The 26,655-nt window shown below is 53.7% G+C and overlaps 1 protein-coding gene across 3 annotated transcripts in view; it reads left to right on the top strand.

The window, feature by feature from the left end:
* Positions 1–26,655, top strand: part of TRABD2B (TraB domain containing 2B) — a 218,284-nt gene that overhangs the window by 166,243 nt on the left and 25,386 nt on the right. For all 3 annotated transcript variants that reach the window (XM_003990063.6, XM_045035802.1, XR_002160835.3), the window contains exons 3-4: positions 12,379–12,525; positions 18,895–19,069. In XM_003990063.6, coding sequence (XP_003990112.1) covers positions 12,379–12,525; positions 18,895–19,069 — 322 coding nt within the window. The remainder of the gene's footprint in view (positions 1–12,378; positions 12,526–18,894; positions 19,070–26,655) is intronic.

The following is a 26,655-nucleotide window of genomic DNA, read 5'->3' as shown; positions in this document are numbered from 1 at the left end:
GTTCTGTGGTCCCAGCACCCAACACAGAGCCTGGCACTAATCCATATTGAACACTGAGGAGTGAATGAGAATCCAGTCTACATGTGCTGGCGCCTGCCCCTTCTCAAAGCCACCCTGCTGCTCTTTGGGAACAGAAGTTTCTTAAAATGCCCTGAGGAAGGACAGCAATGTTTACAAGGGTTTTAGGGTGTTAGCTCACTAGCCAGGGAGGACAAATCTTATTCTCCCCACTTGGCAGATGGGTGAACTGAGCCTTGGAGAGAAGGGCCTGTCCCACATTCTCATAGCAGCCCGTCACCAGAAAAGCCACAACAGGAACTTCACACAGCCATGTTAGCAGGACCCAGATTTGAGCCTGGACCAGAGCCCTGCCCTTTCTGCTGCTATGCACACTTGGTCTCTGAAGCACTTGGTAGCCTGCGATGTAGCAGACAAACGACTTCACTCGTCAGCATTGAGCGCCCCTCACCCCGGGCCACCTGGGGGTGCCCGCTCTGATGCCACCCTCCCTGGCCGCTGCCCAGCACCAAGAGCGGAGGTCCTCACTCAGCTGGAGGGCCTGTGAGACACCACCCCCCACCCCAACCCCGCTCCGCCCTGCAAATTGGTAATTGCCGTGCGGTCAGACCAGAAGGAATTAGACAAGCCCTCGAGGAATTTCATACTGATTTTGCGAATGAAAATGGAGACATGCCTTTTGAAGTCTAGGCAGCTGTGTCAGCAGGCAGGTCTGAGACAGCAGGAAAAAGAAAAACTACAGCTTTCAACCAATGGATGCAGCCACTTCATAGTAATAATGGTGGCGACGGTAACCGTGGCCACCGCTGACTGACCGCCTACCATGCGGACCGTTGTCCCGCTGCAGGTCTCCGTCTGCGCATCTGGGGTTCCCCAGCCTCACAGCTGTCAAGCCCGTGTCTGAAGGTCTGGCAGAGAAGGGCTGAGGAAGCCAGCTGGCTGGAGTGCAGAGCCGTGGCTGAGACCGAAGGCCCTCCCCGCCGGACCCTCTCCTGGCCTGGCCTGACCTGACACGTCTTTAAGAACACCACGCACTTCCATGCCCACCACCTTGACCACGCTTCCCTCTCTGCCCCAGCCGTCCTGCACAGCCCGGCCTGAAGCCTGTTCCTTCACCGACATCCCGGCTGTGTCAGAAAATCCCTCCGAGACCCCGAAGGCCCCAGTGTTTTCTGTTTATCATTAATTTACCCCTTAGTTTTATAATTACCAGTGTCTCTGTCCATCTCCTCCACCACCTTGGTGTCTCTCAAAGCTTTATGCATGAGAATAGGTTGGCCTAGATGATTCTCTGGGTCTTCCTGATACATTTTGCTCTTTTTTTTTTTTTCTCCACATGCAGTGTGTATTCAATTTAAGAAATCAAAAGTGGTTACTGGGGAGCAAAAGAGAGTCATAGCAGAGAGTGGCCCCAGGACAGGGAGAGCTTGGGGCGTTAAGTCTGGGCAGAGATGAGGCACTGGGCCACATCGACCTGACCGTGGGGAGTGTGGATGTCACTTATTTTTCTGAGGTTGGCTTCCCTGTCTGTGAAATGGGGTCACCGATGGTGGCCTCACAGGGCTGTTAAGAAGAATGAATGAGCTTCCATATGCAAAGTGCCTAGAATCGCAGACTGTCTAAATCGTGGGATGATGGGGGGATGGCTGTTCGAAAATGCTGTGCTCATAGAACATAACTTCCAGAGCTGAAATGTACTCCCACACTCTCTCGTTTCAGAGGGACCCTGTGACCCGGACAGCGGGTCCCACGAGTGATCTGGGTCAGAGTTGGCAGCACCAGAATCTGAGTCTCCAGCCTGCTTCAGGCTTATCTGTGCCTAAAACTGAAAGCCGAGGGACCCCTTTGTCCTCCAGGGACAGACCCCAAGCCTCTGGGTGTGCCCCTTCCCCCGTACCCAGCCTGCTGTCAGCCTCCCTACCCAGCGGAGTGCTAATCTCCTCATGTGGGTGGCTCCGGATTTGTGAGCATTTCCTGGCATGACTTGAAGGACAGAAGAGGAACTCCGGGATCTTTAAGGGTGGTCTTTGGGTGGAGAAACTAGGCGTTCGGAGAAAAGAAGGAAAGAAAGCTAGGGTGAGTCAGCCTCTGCTGCCCGCCCAGGAAAGCACAGAGGGCTAGGCCAGCCCACGCTGCAGTGCGGATGTGGAGGATGTGGCCGGCACCGCCGGGGTCCAACTGGTGGGCGTTTGTGGAGCTGGGACGGACCTCTGTGCTGGAAGCCGAGGCCATGGTTCTTTGGGTTGTGGCTGGGGTTTGGGACAGGGACGGTGAGGGGGAGGGAGGAGCCTGCTCCCTCCCCCTGCCTTCAGAGGAACACAGCTGCCTTCGTCTTCCATCTGATCTTGTTTACCCCTGTCCCCGCGGATTCCAGACCGGCACGGCCACCCCAGCATTCCTCCGCTCACACTCTGCGGGCCTGCCCATCTCTCAGGGGGGCCAGAGGCCTTCAAGGGACGTGCTCCCCACTGCCCACCCTGCCATGCCTCTGACCATGTCCTGGAAATCCCTTCTCCTTTCCAGATGGACCCTCTGTTCTCCCTGCTTTGAGCCAGGAGCTGAGGTGGCATCGCCTGGCCTCCCTTATCCTGATGTCAGTGGGAAGCACTGGCAAGAGATAGATGGGGGGAGGGGAAGGGAGTTGGGATATTTTGTGCCTCTGCCACCCTGCCTTCCTGCCCGCCTCCGTGGCCCAGGCCGTGGAGGGGTGGCTGTGCCGTCCGCCAGCGTTCAGGTCCCTCACCCCTTGCCCCTTTCCCTTCAAGGCTTAGGGGCAGGAAAGCTTCCCACCGCTGCTGCTCTTCAGTGCCCCAGCATCCCCCGTCCACACCTTTGTCAGTGTTCCCATCACTCAACATGCTTCAATTACCCTTGTAGTTGAACTCACTTCGTTGCAACTCACTTCACTGACCATGCGCCGTCTATTTTCCGTTAGGTCCTTGCCTGAGACAGGGATCTCATCCACTTGTTCCCCTTTGCTCACTCCTCTCTAAGCACACTGGCCTTCCTGTTTCTCACACCCAGCAGGCCTACCTCTGCCTCAGGGCCTTTGTACTTGTTGTGTCTGCCCACAACAGTCTTCTCTCAGGTATCCATAGGACCACCTCCCTCAACTCCTTCAGATCTCTTCTCAAACGTCACTTCTCTTTGTGCCTTTACTGGACATCATCCCTAAAAATCAACCCCTAACACACACACACACACACACACACACACACACACACACAATTTCCTATTCTCCTTATTTTCTCCCTAGCAACTATCACTCTCTAACATAGATGCTTTGCTGGTTGTTTTTGTTTATTGTCCTCTTCCTCCCACTGGGATGAAAGTTCCCATTAGGGCAGAGATCTTTACTTGTTGTGTTACTGCTGTACCTCCAGGGCCTAGAACACCATCCGGTACATAACGTCTCAACAAATACTTCCTCAGTGAATGTGTGAATTGGTCCGTTTCCCAGATGGGCAAACCAAGGCCCAGAGAGGAAAATGACTAGCCCAGGACTTAATAGTATAGATTCAGATGGAGACTAGGTCTCTGGTCCTACCTGCCAGCCCAGAGCCAGCCCATGGCTCCAGGAAACCTTGTGTTTATTTGGAGGCCTGCTGCTCAGTAGCCCAGTGTCCGGAGACAGGATTCTGTGCCGGAGGCCCAGGGGACCCTGAATACTAAGCAGGAAGCAGGGAAGTCATCGGCACTGCTTTGGTGCTGTCGATGGGGCAAGGAGAATAAACAAACAAAACTCAGCCAGAGGCTGGTGGGCTCTAACCTCTGAGAAAATCTCCCCCAGGCTGGGGAAACCTTCCCATGAGGCTGAGCTGCCCCCCCCCCCCCAGCCCAGGGCACTGACAGACTGATGTGGCAAAGGGTCCGGGTCTCTGCTTTCTCAGCTCTGTGCCCTGGGGGGGACCTGCGGCCCGGCAGGGAGCTGCTCCGGATGGAGATTCTGGGATGGTTAACTTGCTCAGCTTTTTATTCCTTCATTCTACAAGTACTTCTGAGACATTGACTGCCTGTCGGGCGCTGTGCACTCTGCTGGAGAAATAGCTGTGACCAAGTCAGATGACTTGCCTGCCTTTGGCGTGTCACCGTTGAGCAGGAAGGACGAGCATGAAGCTGAGGAGGGCAAGCGACCTGGAAATCCTGGGTGCCCTGGGGGTGCTAAACAGGAACCCGCCTAGTGCACAGCCCAGGGATATCCTCCTGAGAAAGGAGCCCCTGCAGCCAGGTGAAAGGGGAGTGTGAACTGATGGGTGGAAAGGTGGTTTCAGGTAGAGGAGGAGCAAGGGGAAGGGCCTTCGGCTGGAAAGAACTCAGCACAAATGAGAATCCAAACGAGGCTCCATCAGGCTGGGGCAAAGAGGGATAGCGTGGGAAGGTCCTGTACCAGGTAGGTTACCTTGACACGGGTGACCTCCTCCCTCTCCTCATATGTAGCTCTGACAGGGCCCAGGGCCAAGGTTCTAGCACCCCTCCTTCTTCCCAGCTGACCATTCAGACTTCAGGCTTCCCACACTCATCCCTACTTGTCTGTTTATGTCTGTTCTTCCTCCCAATGACTGGGTGGAGGTAGCTTGGCAGGTCAGGCCCTGGGGTAACAGAGAGAACCTGGACCTGAATTTGAATCCCAGTTCCAGTCTAGCAACTTGAGAACCCCGTGCAAGTGACTTCACCATCCTCAAGGCCTCAGTTCCTCACATGTGGAATGAGAATAACAATCCATTCTCCGGAAGGATTATGTTAAGGGATGGTATCTCAACATCCTTACAGTGGCCCATTGAGCCTGGCATACTAATCAATTCTGACCTCATCCTTGTTTGCTCAGCTCCAGCTACCCTGGCCTCTGCTGCTCCTCACATATGCACAGGGCCTTTGCACCTGCTGTTCCCCCTTACCTCATCACTCCCTGCCTCCTTTCCTGCTTTATTTTCTCTCTGCAACACGTACTGTATTTGTCAGGGTTTTCCAGAGAAACAGAACCAATAGGATGGATAGATAGGTAGATTTATTTTAAGGAATTAGCTTATGCATGGTGGAGGCTGGGAAGTCCAAAAGCCACAGGGTGAGTTGGCAGGCTGGAAACCTAGTGAAGAAGCACTGACGCCTGATGCTGCAGTTCTAGTCCAAAGACCGTCTGCGGGCAGAATTGTCCTTGACAAAGGAAGTTGGTCTTTTCCTATGAAGGTCTTCAACTTATTGGATGAGGCCCACCCTCATCCAGCTATTATGGAACATAATCTGCTTTACTCAAAGTCTACTGATTTAAATGTCAATCTCAAAAGCATCTTCATGGAAACATCTAGCATAATGTTTGACCAGATATCTGGGTCCCACGTCCTAGCCAAGTTGACCGAATTCACCATCATAAGTGCATCCCTTGTTAACCTGGCACCCACAAACATCTCCTTAAAGCATACTCATAACATACGGTTTAACAACAGATAAAGACAATAACAAGATCATAATTCCACCTCATGTGATACAGCGATCCTGCGTACAACCAAAATGCCTTAATGCCTTCTCCAGATGAGGATGCAAAGCCTTTGGGTGATGCTTACTCTTCTCCTTGATATACCAAGCTTCGATACTATCATGCGAAGTTAACAATACTTAAATACTGTGGTACAAAGTCACTATTTCTTATGCTAGGGTGGAAAAAAGAAAAAGACGAGAGAGAAGAGAATGTTTCCTACATACACACATAGTCGCAACAAAATAAAGAAGAAATACTCTCGACAATGAGTCTTTTGTTTCTGTGACTGGTCATGTGCTCATAGCTGGTATTTATAACTACCTTCTCCTACTTCCACTACCACCACTGTAATGCCTTTACCTTGAGCGAGCACCCTCAGCTGGTTTTGGTTCACACTTGGAGGGGTGACCCAGACCTTCATTCCCGAAGGCTCTGGGCCCTTAGTGGTCCTGCCTGGATTGGGTTGCTGCAGTTTTCCACTGATGTTCGTCAATCACAGGGCAGGGTGACACTGAGAGGCGCCCTGAGGGATCTCCTGTGCTCCAGACGTGTTCTCCTCTACCTCCCTGTGGAGTAGCAGGCCATTTTCCCTGCTCGTCAGGATCAGTCACGCCAGCGAGCACAGTGACTCCCTTCTTCACCTGTTGATTCAGACGCGGGAGGAGCTCAGAGTGGCCTGGGGGCAGTCTTGATCCCCAGTTCAATGGAATCATTGTTCTGTGTGTCTGACATGCCAGATGCTAATACTTTACTGATCATTTTGTTTACTCTCTGTTTACCCCCTGCAGGTAAGCCCAATGAGAGCAGGATTTTGGTCTGGTCTGTCCCTAACGAAATTCCCAGCATCTAGAACCGTGCCTGGCACATGGCCGGTTGTCAGTAAGCATTGCTGAGTGGGTCAGGGCCTTGGCTGTGATCTCCCGGTGCTTCAGCGTGGGTGAGAAGTGCTCATCATCCACCTCAGAACCTCAGTCTGAAGGCCAGGTCTGTCCCAGGGAGCCCAGGGTTGCAGAATGTTCTCTGACAAAGGGGGTCCTGCCGCCTCTCCTCACACTGACAGTGCTGGGCCAGCACGTGAGCACAAGGCCTCAGTGTTCACCATCCCAGCCCACTCAGGACTGTTTACTAGACTAATCTGGAACAATAAACCTGTCCCCACCCTCCTGGCGCCTGCCTCACTCCATCCTAAGCCTGTGTTTGAAGATGTGTTTAAATTCTGGGCCTACACTCAGCAGACGCCACAGGCTGGCTCCTGGCGGACAATCACTGGCGAGGGGGGCGGCACTGGGACGCTCAGGTCCTCCTGATGGCTCTGTCTCCACACGCAGCCCTCCGGGGGGGGAGCGAGGCGGCTCTAGCCTCCATCCAGTGTTTGTTATTTCATGTCAAAGCTTTCTCATAAACATTATCCTAGAGTGGGACACGGAGGCTTTGGGCAAAGAGGGTTTGTTATTCTAAAGTGGCCAGGAGCAGAAGGCGTGGTGGCCCAGGAGTCCGTGAGCGGCGCCAGGCTTGGGAATTCAGGGTGAATGGGAGGGAGGCAGAAATCAGGACAAGGCTCTCCCGTGCCTGTGCACAGGGTCTTGGAGGTCCCACTTACCACACCCTCCACTGTCACAGCCAACTGGGATACCTGCCTCTGAAATGAGCTCCTCACAGGTGGAAACCAAAACCAATTCATCCACCACCATCCCTGCAGAGAATCGACAGAAAGTAAATGTTCGTTGAATGAATGACTAAGTGTAGCTTCCCTGTATCTTTTGGAAGCGCCGAGAATGCTTATGAAGAAGCACGTATTCTTTTGAAGTTCTAGTCATGGGAACCTGGTCTGGAGCCAGACAGATGTCATTTCAAAGCCCAGCTCTGCCCTTTACAAGCCACGTGGCCTTGCGACCCCTCTGTTTCTTTGCCTTCCTGTCTATGAATAGGGACACCATCCCGCCGGCTGTCTCTCAGGGAGAGCAGAGGGAAGCCCCAGAGGGCAGTGGTCCACTAAGAGGATGGGTTACAGGGCTGGCCTGCCCAAGCCTGAATGTGTGTCCCATCCCTCACCAGCTTTCTCACCTTTAGTGAGTTATGTAACATCTCTTTGCTGTAGGGTTTTTAAAAATCTATCCATTGGAGCTAATACTAAACTTAACTCAGAGTTGCTATAAAGCTTAAATAAATTAATATAAGCATAGAAGATTCCTGACACATAGTAAGTGCTCGATAAACATGGCGACCCTGGTAATGAACTTTGAAAGATGCAAACAAAGGATGGCTCCAGGTGGGAGGTGTGGGGAAGGGGCATGTGACTCGGGTCAGCGGTCCTCCTTCTGAAACAGTTCCTGAAAATCTGCTCTTCGACAGTGAACGGTGAACAAAGAGGCAGGCTTCCTCCCTGACCAAGTTCCTGGTCTACACAGGCAGGAAACGGGGAATCACCTGAGACGGAGGCTACATGGGCTAAGTGCCAAGACCAAGGGAAGCACCAACCCCCGCCTGGGGGTCAGGGGAATCCAGAATGATGGGTTTGGATTTCAGTCCCGACCCCACGACACTGCCTGGGCCACACTGGGAATGCCTCTTCAGTGACCTGCTCTCAGTTTTCTGTATGCAGCATGCTAATAATAAATACTCCACGGCTATTTCTGGCTATTTCACAAGGCTCCAGGAAGAAGACAGGTGTGGTAATGTGTGTGGGATGAATGTGGGCTGTGCCAGTGAACATCCAGAATCCAGCCCCAATCTGTGGCACCGCAAAGGGTCTTGGGCCGGGCGTCAGGCTTGGCTTCGAGTCTGCTCTGCCCCCAGCTGCCTGTGTGGGCTTGGGTGAACTCTCTCTTGCCCACTTTGGGCCCCTGTCTCCTTTCTTCTTCTGTATGGTGAAGGCACAGAAAGAGATCAGTGGTTCTCAGACTGGGCTCCAGGGAACCCACGGCCTCCACAAAGAAGACTTGGGGGTCCCTCCTACAGTGGAGCATTGAACTGGTAGGACTTCAGGCTCTAGCTTGTCTCCTCACATCAGTCAGGGAAATTTCCATTTTTATCTACTCCACATACTGAGTTCCAAGTAAGGTTCCTTTAGAAAACAATAACAATAAAAAGGGATCCCATGGCCAAAAAAGGTTTAAAAACCCCTGGACCAGATGACGTATAGGGGCCCTTCCAGTTCCAATCTGGCAAAGTTCAAGTCTGACTATTTTCTTCCGAGTTTTATTTACCAAGCATTTCTCCAGCTCTTACTACATACCAGGCCTGTTCTTTGCACCCTACAGATTGTACCACACTTAACTGAAACACCTCCTAGCTTCACAAAAGCCACATGATTGCGGAAGTGACTCCATGTGTCTAGGGAGGCCCAGGGGAGCCATCTCCCCTCCAGCCAGGTCTTCTGGGCACCCGAACGGGTGACCTCACCGCAGTCCAGGTGGTGCCGACTCTGAAGAGCTGCAGGGGTATACAGCGGCAGGGTGTGGTCACGGGAAGCCCGCATATCCCGACCCCCCACCCCCCGTTCAGAGACGGAGAGTACTCCGGCTTGACATGGACACTTTCAAGCGAGGCATGTTCCGTGTGGGAGGAAGTGCCTGTTGCCTTAGTGATGTCCACGGCAACAGGGCCACTGCCTCCTGTGACTCATCACGGCCACCGTGCTGCCACTGACACTCTGCACCAGGTGGCTGCAGATTGAATTTCAGAATGGTTGCCAGAGCCTGGAGAAGGCCTGGAGGTGGGGTCTGACCTCATCTGCAGCCAGCTCGTTAGGGTAGCGGCCTGGGCTGCTGAACCCTAGCACTATCCAGCTCCTTGCCCGCCAGAAACAAAGATGGGAGGGGGTTGGCAGAGGTGATCTCTTGAGCACGGGCTTGGCCTCGTTGTCCATGTCAGTACTTTAAGTACCTTATTGCATGAGCTTTTCTGTTCAGATTATGTATTCCGGAATCATGTGACTGACGTCACTGGTGGGGACTTCTGCCACAGGGTAGCAGCATGCTCTAAACGCAGACAGAGTGCCAGAGTTCTAGGGGCTAGTCTGGAGGGCTTAATGAGTAGCCTTGAACTATGAAGTGGCTGACCTCAGCAGGTGGCACTAGGTGGCACTAAGGTGCTAGGGAAAGGATGGAGTGACATCCTCGCTTTACCGGGCACTGTGCTGACATCTGCAGATACAAAATGAATAAGATGCAAGTCCCATTCTCACGAAGCTCAGAGCCTAATGAGAGAGCCAGGTGGCTAAATGGTGGTTACAGTCTAATGTCCCCGCCGCAGTGGAAAGAAGCACGGCGGGTCACTTATGCGCCACCACACTGCTCTCAGTGCAACAGCACCGAGCATTTGCTCAGGTGTCCGGACCCGGTTGCAGGTAGGCCCTGCCGAGCTCAGCTGGGGTTACTCGCATTGTCCTTTGGCTGGACTGTGATGGCCTTGGTGGGACAAATGAAGCAATTCATCTCTGCCCGGCCTCCAGTAGGCTTGCGTGGGCTGCTGTCAGGGCAGGGGAGGGACAAGAGGAGACAGCAGCCATTGGTGCTTTTCAGGCCTCTGTGCGTAGTGGTTACTCATCCCATTGGCTATAAAGCAAGTCCAGGGCAGAATGTCAGAATGGGAGGGAGCCAAAGAGTTCCATGGCCAAGGGCATGAATACATGGAGAGGGTAAGATTTGGGGCCATCACAGTATCAGTCTGCCACACAAGGAGACTGTGGGGGCCCCAGGGAGGGGCCTAACTCAGCCCCCAAGTGGTCCAAGAAGCTTCATGGAGAAGACATTTGAGCAGAGCCTGGAAGGCCAAGTGTGAATTTGCAAGTGGAGAGCAGAGGCAGGAGGTTTTCCTGAACAGAGAGCATCATGTATAAAGCGCAGAGACAGAAGTCTGCTGAGTAGTTGGGTATTTGGAGACATGCAGGCTGAGTGGGAAATGACATCACTGACCACAGCAGGGTCCAGGTCACTGCCTTGCAGGCTCTGCTGAAGAGGTAGGCCCTTATTCTGAGGACAGGAGGCACTTGTGAAAGTTTTGAGAAAAAAAAAAAAAGAGGGAAGACAATCAGATTTTTTTTAATTTTTTTTATGTTTATTTTTGAGAGAGAGCAAGAGAGAAAAAAATGAGAGCAGGGGAGGGGCTGAGAGAGAGGGAGACACAGAATCTGAAGCAGGCTCCAGGCTCTGAGCTGTCAGCACAGAGCCTGACACGGGGCTCAAACTCACGAACTATGAGATCATGACCTGAGCTGAAGTCAGATGCTTAACCAACTGAGCCACCCAGGCGCCCCCGGATTTGTGCTTTGATAGAGAACAAACTGAGGGTTGATGGAGGGAGGTGAGTGGCAGATGGGCCAGATGGGTGATGGGTATTAAGGAGGGTACTTGTGATGAGCACTGGGTGTTGTATGTAAGTGATCAATCACTGAATTCTACTTCTGAAACCAATATTGCACTGTAGGTTAACTAACCAAAATTTATACTTAAAAGAAAGGTGACTGTGGCAGAAGACTATGGGATGGGGGAGTGATGGGGGGCTGCAGGGAGGGGATGGGTTGCAGTGGGCCCAGTGAGAGATGCTCGGGGTGGTGAGAGGCCAGAGACTGTGGTCCAAGATGGCAAACAGATAATGTGCAAACAGAATGAGCAATGAGGACTGATGGGCAGGCTGGGGCCGGGCTACAGCAAGGACAGGTGGCCTGACACTGTCTCCTGACCTTCTGCACAGGAATTACAACAGCTTTTCCCTATATCGGTGCTAAAGGGGTCTGGGATATGCCATCACATGAAGCTACCTCCAGTCCCTTCCCCTCAGGGGCCTCAGTTCCCCCCATCTAAAAATGGGACATTTTATTTTTTAAAAAAATTTTAAGTGTATTTATTTATTTTGAGAGAGACAGAGTGAGCAGGGGAGGGGCAGAGAGAGAGGGAGAGAGAGAATCCCAAGCAGGCTCTACACTGTCAGTGCAGAGCTCGATGCAGGGCCCAAACCATAAACCGTGAGATCATGACCTGAATCGAAACCAAGAGTCAGACGCTTAGCCGACTGAGCCACCCAGGCGCCTCTAAAATGGGACATTTCAGAAGATTTCTCAGGGCCCTCTTACCTTGGGCAGGCCGTATTCCATTAGAGCCATGGTCCCCATGCCAGAAGCAATCAGAAATCTAATGTCACCCCCATGGAGCCTGTTAAAAATACACATCCTGGGCTTCACCTCAGAGATTCTAATTCTGGGCATGAGAACTGGGGTATCTGATACGTTCACATAGCACCCCGCGTGATCCTGATGCCAGGCAGGTCTGGCTAGAGCGCAGCTGTATTCCCAGGGCCTGGACTGGTGGCCAAGAGCACAGAGGAGCTTCAGGATACATGCTGAGTGCCAGCAGGATCCTGATTCAGAGAGGCCCAGCTCCTAAGGCCTTTGCCTGGAGTGAGGGTGACTTCTGGAGGAAGGGGCATTTGGGTTGGGCCTTGACATCTAAGTAGGTTTTCGGTTTATTTTGTTTGTTTGTCTTGCTTCGTTTACAGTGCTCTTGATTACTAACTTAGTCTGTGCTCATTCTAGAACTTTCCTAAGCACAGGAAAAGAAAGGAGTCAAAAGAAAAATTCACCCATCATTCCAAAACCCAGACACAACTAGGGTCTCATTTTGCCATGTCATTAGATAAGATGTTGATAGCCAGAGCAGGAGCGGGGACCCATGTGGGCCAAGGACTGGAGACGACAACAGTCTGAACATGGTGGGAGGCCAGAGGAAGCGTTCAGGCTGCACCAGCCGGTGTCAGGCCCCACACGCCTTCTCCATCTCAGGCCTGTTGCCCCAAAGTCCAGAGCGAGGAGGGCCAGGCCTGGAGGTGTCAAGGCCCTCAGCCAGGGGTCCTGAGCACAACCCTTATTCGTCTCTGTTTCCCCTGCACAGGTGCTGTTTGCCCTGAACCAGACCCTTCTGCAGCACGAGAGCGTGCGAGCAGGGAGCCTGCAGGCACCCTACACCACAGAGGACCTCATCAAGCACTACAACTGTGGGGATCTCAATGCTGTCATCTTCAACCACGACACATCCCAGGTGAGGCACCCCTCCTCTCCGTGGATAGCTTTCAGGTCCCCAGTTCTGACGGCCAGGCCCATATGAACCTATGAACCTACCTAGCATTTATTAGACACCTACTGTGTGCCAGGTGCAGGCAATCTTCTTTCTGCCATGGGAACCAGGACCTATTGGTATTCCATTTTACAGATGGGAAAACTGAGGCTCAAGGAAGCAAAGAGATTTGCCCAAACCCACACCACTTCATTGTTGCGTTCCCAAGTAATCAAGAGCAGCACTTGAGTCTGGTGTGTGTGGGAGAAGCTTAACCTCTAAGAATGGGGAGGTTCTGAGAAGTTCAGCTCACAATCTGGGAAGTTAGAGCCCAGGGGGGAGAACAGCTCATGGTGAGACCTTGCACTGGAGTCCAGCCGGGGGCATTCTGTCTTGAGTCAAGTCCTGGAGGAAAGACTACCACAAGCTGGGCAGAAAGTGAGAGGCACCCTGGGGAGCTGAGCAGGACTCCTCCAGGTGTGTCCCCATTGCCCTCAGTAGAAATTCCAAGATACTTCATCTAGCACTCGAGGCCTTCTGGGTCCTGCCCTCTGCTGACCTTGTCACAGCCAGGTGCCCCACCACATAGACTTTGTTCTGCTGACCTGTACTACATGCCGTTGACCCGTGTATGCCCCTGTGCCCTTATTCAGGCTCCTCCCTCTTCCTTTCCTCCTGCTTGGCCACAGTCAACTGTTACCTCCTCTGAGAAGCCCTCCCTGACTGCCTAGATGGAATTAGATATTCCCCTAGGCCCCTCTAGGCCCAGTGTGCTTTCTGTCACAGTGCTTGGTTAACCATTCATTCAAGAAGAGGCCACTTCCCTGCTCAGGACAGTGCAGCGGCTCCCCATTTTTCTCAGTGTCTATAATGGCCTCTGTGGCCCCGGGGTCTTCCCCCACCCCCGACCCCATGTCCTCTGCCCTCTGCTCACACCCACCGCTGGAGCCACATGGGCCTGCGAGCTGTTCCACGAGCACACTTGGCATGTTTCACCTTTGCACTGGCTGTTCCCTCCTCCAGGAATGCCCTTCCCTGGCCATCACCACAGCTCATCCCCATCTTAACTCAAACATCACCATCTCAGTGAGATGGGCCCCAACTCCCCGAAATAGAATTGCAGCCTGACCCCCCCCCCACTCTCTCAACCCCTTTGTTATGCTCCTCTTCCCCCCACCCCGCCATGGTCTTTGTCATCTTCTCACATACTTACGTCTTTTGATTCATTGATAAGTGATTGTGTTGTTTGTCCTTCCCCCCTAGAGCATGTGCTCTCTGAGGATAGGCATTTGCACCTGTTTTGTTCATCAGTATATTCTGATCAGCTAAAGCAACTCCTGGCACAGAGCAGGACTCAGTAAATAGTTGCTGAAGGAATGAATGAAATTGTAAATACCAGGAACAGTGCAATGAAAAGAGATATGGGGCAGAAGCGTGGTTGCAGAGACAGCTGCCCTTGTGGGGCTGCCAGTCTCCTAGGAGACATGGGGACATTCCACAAGCAATGGCATCTAAGTGTGATCCTTGCTCCAAGGGAGAGTAGAGGGTGCAACCGGGGCCTTTGGCAGGAGCAGAAGGTTAAATGGACTTGGGGCAAGAAGGAAGGATGCCTGCAAGGTGAGAGGTCAGAGAAGAGCCTGACTTGGCCACGGACAGGAGGAAGAGGAATGTTCCAGCAGAGGCTAGAGAGAGCAGAAGGAGGGGCGTGGGTTGGTCCAGAGGTGCAGCCAGGGACCAGGCCGAGAGGTTCTGTGTGTGCAGGCCACCCTCTAGACCCGGAACTCCCTGAGGCAAGAGTGTGCCGCTCTTCTCTCTCCCTCCCAGTGCCCAGCACAGGGCACCGCTCAGAGTGAGTATCAGGGAACGGCCGTCAAGGAAGCGGAGGTGGGTTTGTGTTGTACTCTGTGCAGTGTAGACAGTGAAAGAAAGGATCTGGAGACCTTGCAGAGGAGGCTCAGGACTCTGAGAGCTCCGATTCTGAGTCTGGGTGTCTGAGAGCTCTGAGCCAGAGTCCTGCCCTGTGTCATTTGCTGGGAGAGAGAGAGGCTGGTGAGCATTGTGGCCGAGGGGACCTGGCCAGCACTCAGGACAGCCTGGCCGTGAAGTAGCTGGGCTGGGCTGGGCGGGACAGGGCCCTGTTATGCCTGTGGCTGATGCTGAGCCCAGAGAGGGAGGAACGGGGTGACTTCAAGGCATAGTAAGCTCAGGTTTTCTTCGAGCTTGTGTCCAGAACCGCTGATTTGTCTTTGGCAGGTGAACTGCACTGGGGTCTCTGGGTGGTGCCCATACTTGAAGTAGGACAGAGGGTGTGGTTGGATTGGCCCACCCAAGTTAGAATAGCACCCCCAGGCTGCATTCCCTGTACCCTCTGGTTACAAAGGCAGGGAGGGACTAGACAGCCCCGTCCCCAGATGCAGAAAAGCCTAGAGTCAGGGTAGCAAGGCTACATCCAGTGCTCCTGTTCTGGTGGAGAAAGGGTCTAGGTGACATGGAGCTACATCTGTAACTAGAGGCCAGGAAGGCGGTGGGAGGCTGAGGACACGCGGGCTGAAGGGGGACAGTCACTGCCTATAGTCAGGAAGGAAGTGGTAGTGGGGCTGGGCTTGAGAATGGAGTCGACCAGGAGGGGATGATGGGAGGTGCTGGCAGGCAGAGCAGGCTGCCTGGGTGGGGGTGTGGGAATGTTGGGGAGGGGTCCTGTGGAGAGATCTGCAGAGCGGGGGGGCAGATCATGGGGGTGGGGGTGAAAATGCCTGCTGAGGGGCAGAAGCCCTGGAGCTCGAGCTGGAGAGTGATGTGGTCCAAAAGATGCCTCTGGCCTCAGTGCAGAGGATGATGAAGGGGCCTCTAGAGGCTGGGACGGGACAGGTGCAGGGCCCAGGATGGGAGACAGGGGCTGGGTGCCCCCCAGTCTCGATCTACCTTGCCTCCCCACCCCACCGTCCCACCTTCAGAAGTGGCTCATGGCTCGGCCTCCCGAAGCTCCCAGGTCGCTGACACCATCAATGCCCTGCAATCAGCAGGGTGACCCCAAGGCCCCTTCCCCGGGAAGCCTTGTCTGAGCCCTCAGCCTGTGTTAGGTGTGAGGCAGCCATATATTTACCATCCAGACCCAGACACTTTAGAGAGTGAAAGGTCAAATATAATTAAGAGGCTGAGTCATGAACAGGCATGGAGAAGTCAACCCTAGCCATGAACCTAGACCACCCTAGACAAACAAGGACTCATGGTTATCTGCTAGGTGTCTACTCCAGACTCCCACATCCCTGTCACAGCATGCCCTGACTCCCTCACTGGGCTGTGATCCACATCCAGGGCAGCATCCTAGGCCCATGGAAGTTCTTGGAAGATGTCTGTTGGATAGATGGACTAAAGAGACGGAATGAGGCCATTGAGGTCAGTGACATCAGTAGACCTGGGCACTTGACCACCAGACCTGACGCTGTCCCGGTTGTAGGCCAAGGGAGCCTACGCTGAAGGCACTCCCCACAGCCCCACCGCAGCTCCGCCTGGCCTATCTCATCATCCCACCTCGGACCCGTGGCTCTAAGGCCCTGGGGACCTAACATGTCCTCTTGAAACTTCTATGGTGCATCCTGCACTTAAACTTATCATGGGAGATTTAAGGCTCCTGACAAAACTAATGACATCATTAATTTGTTTCCCTCTCAGCCTGGGCCCAAACCCAAGTCCCATCCTTGGCACGGAGCCAGGGCCCATCAGCACGAAACATGCAGAAAATGTCAGCCAGCTGCCGGACAGCCCAGGAAACCCTGGTGGTTAGCCCAGCTCCTCTGTGGCTTTGACATTGCACTTTCTGGTTCTTGTCCTTGTTAAATTGTTTTGGCTCCCTAAGGAATGAATGGAGATTCATCTTTCCACAAATGCACATTCATGGTCAGGAAGCAGAGGAGACCCTTGGGAGAGGGGAAGGGAAGCAGAATGCTGCCTTCATGGCTCTCTGATGATTCTGAAGGCTTCTCTTTGTCATCTCCATCTCTACCCCTGCCCAAGGCCACCCTTCCCCACAGCCTCTGCCGTCACAGGGGCGAGGTGATGAAGCCAGATCCGTCCCCAGGCTACTTCCACAAAGCTGACATTTAGTCAGGACTCTCTCTGTGCTATGCACTGTGCTAATAAGCACTTTCTAAAGCTGCTCTTACTTAATTCCTACCACAGCATATGTTACTCCCATGTTACCAGTTTGGACACCAAGTCTCAGCACGAGTAACTTGCTAGTTGTAGAGAGGCGGCCCAACTGGTAAGTGGCAAAAGAAGGATTCCAACCCAAGCTATCCTGGCTATCTGACTTCAGGACCCACATTCATCACCACCACCATGCATTCGTTCACTGATTGAGCAAATGTTTATTTCTTGGTATAACATCTCCCACATTCTTTCCCACACCTGAGGAACCAAGAGGGCCATGTTTCCAGAAATAACCCTTCTGAGCCACAGCTCCTCCCCAACTCAGAAGCCTTTCCTAGCTGCATCAAGTCCAAATGTGGCCTGCTTTCTCAGGGCTTCCGATCATCCCTTCCATCATTGGCGGAGGAGGTGAGAGCTCCATGCCTTCATTTATCCATTTGCCAAACAGTCCCCAGGCACCAACTCTGATTGGGCCCTGGAAGGACTGCTGCATACAGTTGTGCAGGTTGTGTACTGAACAAGTTTAGGTTACATTAGTCATATTGGTGCCTTGTCATCCCAGAACAGCGAATCAGGCCTTAATGGCGGAGAAGTCCCTCCCTTTCCACTCTGGGGAACACCCTGGTCCTTGGCCAGTAGCTATCAGAAACAGACATCCCAGCAGATATCAGAGACAGATGTCCTAGCCCTGTCCAAATCCCTGAAGGTTCAGCCTCTGCTGACGTCTCCATTTTCCTCAGAAAGAGTGTTGACAACTTGTCAGTGGCTCTAAAAGCCACGTAGCTGGGCCGCATGACCCTTGGGGGCTAAACCCTGCAGGAATTTAGTCTCCTCATGCCAGACTCTCCATCTAGCTCGCCCATCAGTCAGCTAGGCCTCATGTCCTGTGCTTTAGCCAGAGTTGATGAAGAGAGAGAAATAGAAGAGGGGACTCCAGATGGAAGTCTGAGCACAGAGCTTGGAAGGTGGAATGACAATGAGGGATTATGGGGAAATAGAGAGTACATTCTGACTCACTGCCTCAGTTTCCTCAGTGGCTCCTGGCTTCTTCTCAGGCCCCACCCACCACGGGAGTCCACAGTCCTGGAACACCTGGACCCAACAACCAGGCTGGAAAGACAAGATGTTGGGAATGGAAGAACCCAGGAGGAGACAATGCAGTGAGGAAGGACAGAACAACTTTATGTTCAAGGTTCCAGAAACCTTACTGGGCACCTACTTTGGGTCAGGCATGGGGGCCCAGGAATGACAAAGGGTCTGTCCCTGGACTCAGGAGAGCTCTCTGCCTCATTTAATAACATGTCAGTGAAGCTTACCCCCGGCCACATAACAGGGTACAGATAGTGCACTCAGAGCTGAGAAGTGTGGAAAGTTCCAAGCCAGGCTGTTGAATAAACCCTCATTATGGGAGGAAGCCATGGTCCTGGAGTTGAAGTTTTCAAGAACGGATGGAGGGATTTGGTTATGCCCTGGGAAATAGTGGAGCTGGGGGTGGGGAGATGGTAGTGGCCAACCGGGGCTCAGGCATGGGGAAAACCAGAGGCTATGACCTCTCCTGTCATCTCTGGAGGGTGGGCTGGGCTGAACACAGTCCATACAGCACCCACCATCACAGAGAATCCCCATCTTACACAGGAGGAAACTAGAGCTCAGAAAAGTTAAGTAACTTGGCCAAAGTCACACAGTGTCAGAACCAGGCCTGAATCCAGATCAGCCGGATCCCGTGCCCTGTGGCCTTTCTGCCGCACCAGGCAGCTGAGCTGACCCTCCAGCCCCACTTGCTGACTTGAGTTCCTTGCACACCGGGCTGGGTGCGGGAGGCAGGACACTGAAGGAGCTGAGAGCTGCCCCGCCCCCCAGGCCTTCCGCATCTGGAAGCTGCGGGTCAACCAGGGAGAGACACAGGCGCGATTCGTGGGAGGCCGCAGCCCAGGGCTCTCCTCCTTGGGCTGTTACTTTGCTAGCTGTGTGACTTTGCACTTGTCTCTGGAACGTTCCACTCTTGCTTTTTTCACTTGTAAAATTGGAATGACAACTCCTCTCAAAGCATTTTTGGATTGATTAAAAGCACACACAAAATGGATAGCCCCCCATAGGGGCCACTTAATAAAGGTAAGTTGCCCGCTTGGCTGGGCTGTGTGTGCTTGCTCAAAGCCCACCTTGCCCCGGAGAGCACTGAAGGCAGCCTCTGTCTTGCCTTTACAGTTGCCCAGCTTTATCAACACCACCCTCCCACCGCACGAGCAGGTGACCGCACAGGAGATTGACAGCTATTTCCGCCACGAGCTCATCTACAAGAGGAATGAGCGGATGGGGAAGAGGGTCATGGCACTTCTGCGGGAGAACGAAGACAAGATCTGCTTCTTTGCCTTCGGAGCAGGTTTGGGCCGGAGTGGGGAAGGGATTATTTGCAGACTCTTGAAGCGCTTAGAGATTTGTGAGCCCCTCCCCTGACCTCTACTTCAGGAAGGAAAAAGTAGAGGCCCAGAATGGAGCGGGAGAGGCCACACAGCACCGTTCTCCTGTTTCTAGCCAAGGGCTCCTCTGTAACAGGCCCAGTTGGCCAGAGTGACCTTGCCAAGGCCAGGACAACTTCTGTCGCTCATTCTTGCCCCAGGAGGCTGTGTTGAGAGCCCAGAACCGAAGCCAGCTCCCCTGCCCACCCAGTCTCTTGAGCCCCGCCTCTCCCACGAACCCAGGGACAAGCCCGTGAGCACCGTGGGGCCTGGTTGGGGAGAAGGCGGGCTCCGGCACCCCATGTCCCAGCTCCACAGCCCAGCCCAGCCCCCTCCAGGCGCGTGACCTTGGCACACCACCAGCAAGGTCTCAGGCCCCTGGTCTGTGAATGGGCAGGACAGCAATGACTATTTGATGAATTGAAAATGTCTACCTTATGGAAGACTTACAAAGATTAGCGGTAACATTTAAATAACCTAACGGTGGGAACTCAGAATGGCAGTGACCTTCCCCATCCTCAGCAGCTTCATGGGACTTAATACAAGGCTTGCCGTCCCACTGTGGGCCATGAACTTGATGCTTCTCCTGAGGGCTCTAGCCTCTTTGTGTAGAGGGAGGTCTAGATGCCCAGTCTCAGGGCTTGCTTGGCATCTCCCTCACTGTCCCTCCTTTCTGTTCCTCCCTCCTCTCCCTGACTCCTTCTTTCTTTCCCTACGGCCATCTCCCATGCTAACAGCGATGTCTACGATGGGACCAGGGGATTGCATTTGCCTCCTTTATTAGTCAGCTTTTGCCCAAGAGCCACAGCAACAGAAATGTATTTCTTGCTCATGTGGGTGCAGTCCACCTCCTGCTTTGTGAGAATAAGCCAGAGGCGCCACTCCTGGGGGCGAGAACTCACTACCACTGCCTCTCCGCCATCCCTTCCCCAGCCCCTTGCCCGTGCACTGCCTGCCTGCTCAGGCCAGCGCAGATCGGGTCAGGCAGTCCACGTACCCCTGTGTGACGTCCGCCTCCCCCCGCCCCGCCATGCAACCCCATACCCTTCAAGGGGAGAGCCAGGGTCCTCTGACTGTGCCCGTCTTCCCTCCTGTGTGGCCTCCAGCATGGAAGAGGCTCGTGGGTCAGCCCCTGTGAGGCCACACCTGCAGCTGGACAGAAGGAGTCCAGGCTCATGTTGGGGCGGCCATGGCCCGGTGTGGCCTGTGGCAGATCCCTTCCCCTCCGACAGCCTCGGTTTCCTCATCTGAACAGAAGTCATCAGAAAGCTCTTGGGCCATTGATGATTCCAGAAGCTGTTCAAACAGTTTTCAGAGAAGAGAGGAATTCCTGTAGGAGAGTCTGGAGAAGCCGGCAGGAGTAAGACCTTGACTGACTACGTGGAGAGGGCAAGGCTAGCCTCCAGGTGCAAGATACCTACTGGGGACCTGGCATGAGTCAGGACAGCTTTGGGGACAGGTGCAGGGGAGGGAGTGCTCCCAAACACACCCTCTCACTCACCATCCAGCTGCCACCCTAGCCCTCTCCCCGTGAGCATCTGGGCACTGCTCCTGCTCCAGAATGATCCCCCAGTGACTACAAAAGGGGAACCATTCCAAACCAAGCCAACCTCTAGGCATCTCTCCAGGCCTAGGAGGAACCAAGCCTGATCCTTGAGGGAGTCCAGTAAAAGATCCAGCATTCCACATGGCCCATCTGAGTGGTAGGGCTTTCCTGCCCCACCTGTCCAGGGCCCCAGACCAGAGCCACCCAGGGTCTGAGGCTAGCTCTTTCCTGTGGGTGAGGAGACAGAAAGCCTGGAGGTGAAAATCACAGCAGCATGGGTGGCCCTGGATCCTGGCCGCCTTCTCCTAAAACCCAAGTCCTTGGGGACACAAATGTCCACTCAGGCACTCGGCCAGCATGCAGGCACCATGCCCTCCTCTAGCTTCTTGCCCATGTCTGAGATCCAGCTGGTCCCCGGTCAGTCCTGTTGACAGACCACCGAAACGACTCCTGTCCGTCTGCTCCATCCGTCCCCATCACCACTGTCCCAGCCCGAGCCTCCATCAGCTCTAGCCTCCTCACTCCAGCTCGGCCTTTGCCGCCTCCAGGCTGCTCCCCACAGCATAGCCGGTGGCTGCTGCTGGCTCTTATCTCCCACGCACCCTGCCTTGAGCTCCGGGAGGGCACACACCACATAATCATCCTGTGTTTGTAGTGACATGTAATAGGTGTCATGAGTGTATGGAAGAAAGGATGAGGGAAGGAACGAACAAGTGTGGGAATGTTGGCCAGATCCTCCCTTCCTGGTCTCCTCTGGGCCTGGTGGACAGGGCAGCAGGAACGTCAGGGCAACGTGAGCCCCACCTCAGCTCTCGGGGACCTGCTATCCAACAACAACAAGCCCAGAGCCATGTGCGGACCTTGCTGGCAGCTGCACTGGAGGCTCGGCCACTCCTGAAACAAATGTTCTCCCCCGCACTGCACATCCACCCTTGACCTGAGAATTTCAAAGCTGGATGCAGCCTCCAGGCTCAAGCCTGTCCACCTCATCTGAGCTCTGGATAGACTGAGGTCCCTATAGGTCAAGATACGGGTCAAGTTCATGGCAAGTCAGGGAGAGAGGCAGGGCTGGACCCCAGGCCCAGGAGCTATGATCCAGGAACTCTGTTCTCATGTACAGTCAGGGAGCCAGCTGTATAGACCTGTGACGACCACTGTATTGTCATGGAATATGTCCATGCACAACCCAGAGCGAGAAGAGTCCATGCCTCCCTCTGCATTCTTATGGCCACGTGACTCCCAAGTCCCACGTCCTGTGGCAGCTGAAGAGTTGTGTGCAGCGCCAAGACCGGCACTCCTGGGCAGTGTGCAACCTGCAGATACCCCCACTCCCCTCTACACACCTCTGTCTGCGGGCCTCTGCAGTCGCATCTCAGCCCTTCCTAGACCATCGGGCACTGACTCTTCACCAGACCATCCTCTGTCTGGTCCTCAAAGAAGGCCCAGGGTCCCCAAGGCCATGGGAGGGAGGGAGGACCTATGCCACTGGAAATATTCCCAGCCGTCCCCCAGATGTGTCTGCTCACGCAAAGGTCTCTCAGTTCCAGGCTCGATGGGTGTCTCTAGGAAATATCTTAGAAAACAGAAACATAATGATAAACACCTCTGCCTCGCCCCACCCCCCCTGCCCCGGCTGGGGCTTGCCTGGTGTCTGAGCCAGGCCCCTGCTGGGGTCTGCCATTCTAGGCCAGCCTCAGGCTCCGTGGCTCCAGAGGAGTAAGCTAAGGCACACAAGAGAGCCGCCACCTGCCTGCCCCACCCCCCCCACCCCCGTGCCCATCCAGACCCTTCCTCAGCCCACCTCTGCTCCAGATTCCCTTCCCGAAAGCCCACAGGTACAGACGGGGATTTCCAGTGCTGATAGCAGTCTGGCTACCCCTCCTCTGTTCTGTTCTGTTCTGTTCTGTTCTACAGAGATTCAGTACAAAGAGTAAGAGCTTTGGTGTCAGGATGCTTGTGTATAAAGTGTGGCTCTACCACCGTCAGCTAAGAGATGCTGGGAAAGCCATTTCACCTCCAAGGGCCTCAGTCTCTCATCTGCAAAACGGGGATAATACACCTGCTTCATCAGGTTGTGCTAAATATGTTCATTTTAGATCACAGGATTAAAATTCTCTGCCATAGTGGAGAGATCCTTATAATAAAAACTCCTCCTATGTGCCAACCACCACTCCAGGCTCTTAGCCTATGTTACCTTTGACCTTCACAATAACACCACGAGATGGGTTTTATAATACTCATTTTGCAGATGAAAACTAAATACCAGAGAGGAAGAGTGGCTTCCTCAAGGCCATGCAGGCAGATGTTCAACTGGAATCCTGGTTTCTAGGGTCCCTAGTCCTAGCCATTTCCTCCATACATGGTGCCCTTGCTCTAGAATTCCTGAAATGTTGATGGGTTTGTGGGAAGGGTATCGTTTTAGGTGGTGCATCCCACAGAAGAGTACTCTCCTTAGTGTTGTTTCTGTAGCGAGCCACGATCTGACCTCTTCTGGAGGTTACTCGGTGGGCTCAGGGGCAGGTGGGGTGTGAACATGCGTGACAATTCTGACCAGGCCTGGGGGACATCTGGGGGTGACATCAGACAGAAGCCCTGTCCTCCAGGAGGTGGTTGTGGCCGGTGTGCAAGCCCAGACATTCTGGAATGGCCCAGGCCACTGCCATGGAGAGGAGTGTCCAGGGGGAGGGAAGGTCCTATTCCTGACTACCAGCCTCAAGGACAAGCTAAAGGGTCCCCAAAGATCTTGTGCAGATTCTTGGATTTCTTCTGCTCTATAAACAACTTATAAAATAGGTACTAGGTGGTGAGTTTTTATTAACTAAATTTATTCAGTTTACAGGCTTATCTAATGCTCTGAAATTATCTCCTTTCTACCATGTTTGAAGGTAAACATCTTTCGCTTTAAAAAAAAAAAAATGATAGTGATGTAAGGCAAAGGGACCTTTCAGAGCCCTTACTTGGCAAAATAAAAATTTGTAGCTGTATTGTTGGCCCTACCCACCCAGCTGTTCTTACCATGGGAGAGAATTGAGCATGCCTGAAACATGATGGAAAGAGACACAGGAGGGGTGGGGCTGCTCAGTGGGGAATATTACTAGCCCAGTCTTGCAAGAAGGCAGGAAGGGTGGGGGCAGAGCTCAGGTAGAGGGTCTGGCCTGGGTAGAGAAGAGCACTTCCTTACCTGTACTGGAAGGAGGGAGGAGGCTGGCAGACGAGTCATTTGCTAGTGGAAAAGTAACCTGATGGCTTTCTCATCAGAGCTCTGCTCTGTAAGGTAGCAGGTGCAGGCATCTGCAGAGAAAGAAGAGGAAAGTGGAGGGTTCTTGGTTTCCAGAAAGAACGTTTGACATGAATGCAAGCAAGACCGGCCATAAGAACTGGCATGGACAGGGAGTCAAATAGCTTTCATCTCCTGGGACAGCTGGCATTGAGTGGTCGTGGCTGCCCGGAGTGTGATGGTGTAAGGGGTGATAAAACCGAATCAGGGCTCAGCAGAGAAGAGGTCGCGATTGATTAGTGATGTGTGCCTGACCAGGAGTCGGGCACATGCCTGCCTTACATCTGTTCTGACTGCCTGGAACACAGACTGCTGGCTGGCATTTGAGGGCCCACGAACCCACGAACCCACGAACCCACGAACCCACAGTGGTCTCTAGTCATGGGTTGCAAGGTTTTCTACAGCAACGCTGAAGTGTAAATGTCAGTGCCGTCCCCCGGGCCTTCTCCTGACTTTATCCCAGTACCCACTGCTTCATGGGCATCCCAGGGTATGTGAACCACTCCAGGGCAGGGTCCTTACCTCCTCGGAATCACCACCAGCTAGGGGATGTTCTGCAAAGACATAGTGGACCAAATCAGCCAGAATCAAGTTCATTATGTTTAGTCATTCCATTAGTCCCCCAGGCCTCAGAGAGATAGGGAGGTCTCAGTCCCAGGCACTAAAAGAAAATGACCATTTTGTCCCTAGCTCCAGGAAACTGGGCCTTCTTGAGATGTTTACTTATTGGCTAACCTGGAATCTGGGATAGAATAAGTAATGGAGGAGCGGGCAGAGCTGGGTTGGAGTACAAGCCAGACTCAAAGGCGGACTGGATAACCGCTAGGGCCCATTCACTGAAAACCCTAGAGCCGGTGGTAACCCGTACATTCCAGAATCCTAAAGTGCTCTGATCTGAGTATGGTTCTACCTTCTCACCTTCCAAGCCCTTTGATCCTGTTGTTGGAAGGTTGGTGGCCCTAAGAACCCCACATTTTGCTTTGATTTGCTTCAGTCACTCTTGGATCCCTTGGGAGGGTTTTGGAGCAAAGAGCCTTCCGGCACCTGGAGATCCCTCCCTGTAGGGCGGCTGCCGCCTACACCCACGGGAAGCAGAGGTCCAGGCACAAAGCGAGATTGGAAGAGTTCTTGGGCGGGCTGTGTGAGCAGCGAAGACAGACGTGGTAGCTGCTGCCCCAGTGCCTGCACACCCAGCTCACCCGGCCTCCGGGCCACTCAGCCTTTCTCACCCCAGCCCTCAGGCCCATACTCAGAAACATGCCGGGGGGCCCAGGACACAGAAGCCGATTGGTGGTGAAGCCCCGGGCCTGAGAGAAGGAATGGGATCCCAACGCACCAAACACCAGTAACATCTTTTTTATTACTAACAGCAGCAATAGCTGTCTGCAGGGTGGTATGATCCTGCCTGAAGGACGTTCATATGACCTCTATGTCCTCAATTCCTCTTGGAGGGAGACAGGGTGGTATTTATTATTCCATTTGGCAGATGGGTAAGTAGAGGTGCAGACGGGAAGTGAGAGAAACAGAAGCGGAGTGAAATGTTGGTCACGTTGATAGGTCATTCTTACTGATGGCCAGTCTCCTCCCCTCAAAATGAAAACTCCAGCTGCTACTTGGGTCCTCTGCTCTGCTGAGAGTGCCCTTTTCCGCCTCTGCCTGAGCTTTCCACGACCTCGGAGCTGGGCTCTCACAGCCCTGCATGATTTCCTTATCACAGGCCTGCTTGTGCCGAGCACTCTGTCATCTCCCAGTCTAGAAGGGAAGGGAAGTCAGAGAAGGCTTCCTGGAGGAGGTAGGAACCAGTTAAAACTTTCCCGCTGCAGGTCCAGCTGCCCTCCAGCTCCTCATCATCCCCATAGTCATCAGGACAATACCCACACCCACCTCCCTCCCACCTGGGTTCTCCACACGACAGCCTCAGGAACAGAAGCTCCTCGGAGCTTGTGGCGGGGCATAGGAGAGCAGCCATGTCCCGTGTAGGGCCTTTTAAACCTTAAAAACACAGGATGCAACGAACAGGCAGCACACGCCCAGCCACTTTCTCCTCTCCCAGGGGCACGCCCACGGCCTGCCACATTCCCCTCGCTGGAACACGAGGCCACAGCATCCGGAAGTGTTTCAGAATTTCCAACGGTGCTTCAAAGGGCCCTCCTCCCCACCATGTGCACATCTGGCAGCTGGCACGCCTCCTCGGGGCTGTGATCCTTGGCCAGAGTCACCCTTCATGTTTCAGCCCAGAGAAGCCAGCCAGCCAGAGGAACATCCCATCTGCTAGCCTGTCCCTAACCAGAGCCAACCCTGCCCTCTGGAATGGGGGAGAGAGGAGACTGGAGGACCTGTGTCCCAGGCTGGACCTGTCGGTGAGCCAGGATCTACGGAACATCAGCCACGGGCTCGGCACTCTTGCCGGGCCGTGTGGGGAAGGCAGGAGGTGAAATGGCCTAGATAAAGAGCGTGGGCTTCAGAGCCAGCCTGCCTAAATTAGAAAGCTAGTGCTTCTCTGTGGAGGAAGTCGCCTGGGCAGACCAGGTACTTCACTTCTCTGATGTCAGATTCCTCCTCTCTAAATTGAGCCTGAGAGTCGGTGCGCTTGCACTTGTACTGGCCAGTACCTGGGGCAGCACCGTCACTGGATAATGTGACCTCTTGTTATTATAACTTGAGTCCTGGCCCCTCGGGGCCCACAG

This window comes from Felis catus, chromosome C1 (genome assembly GCF_018350175.1).
Source record: "Felis catus isolate Fca126 chromosome C1, F.catus_Fca126_mat1.0, whole genome shotgun sequence".
Classification (NCBI taxonomy): Eukaryota; Metazoa; Chordata; class Mammalia; order Carnivora; family Felidae; genus Felis; species Felis catus.
The sequence above is the reverse complement of the archived record's forward strand: the minus strand, read 5'-3'. Positions and strand labels throughout refer to the sequence as shown.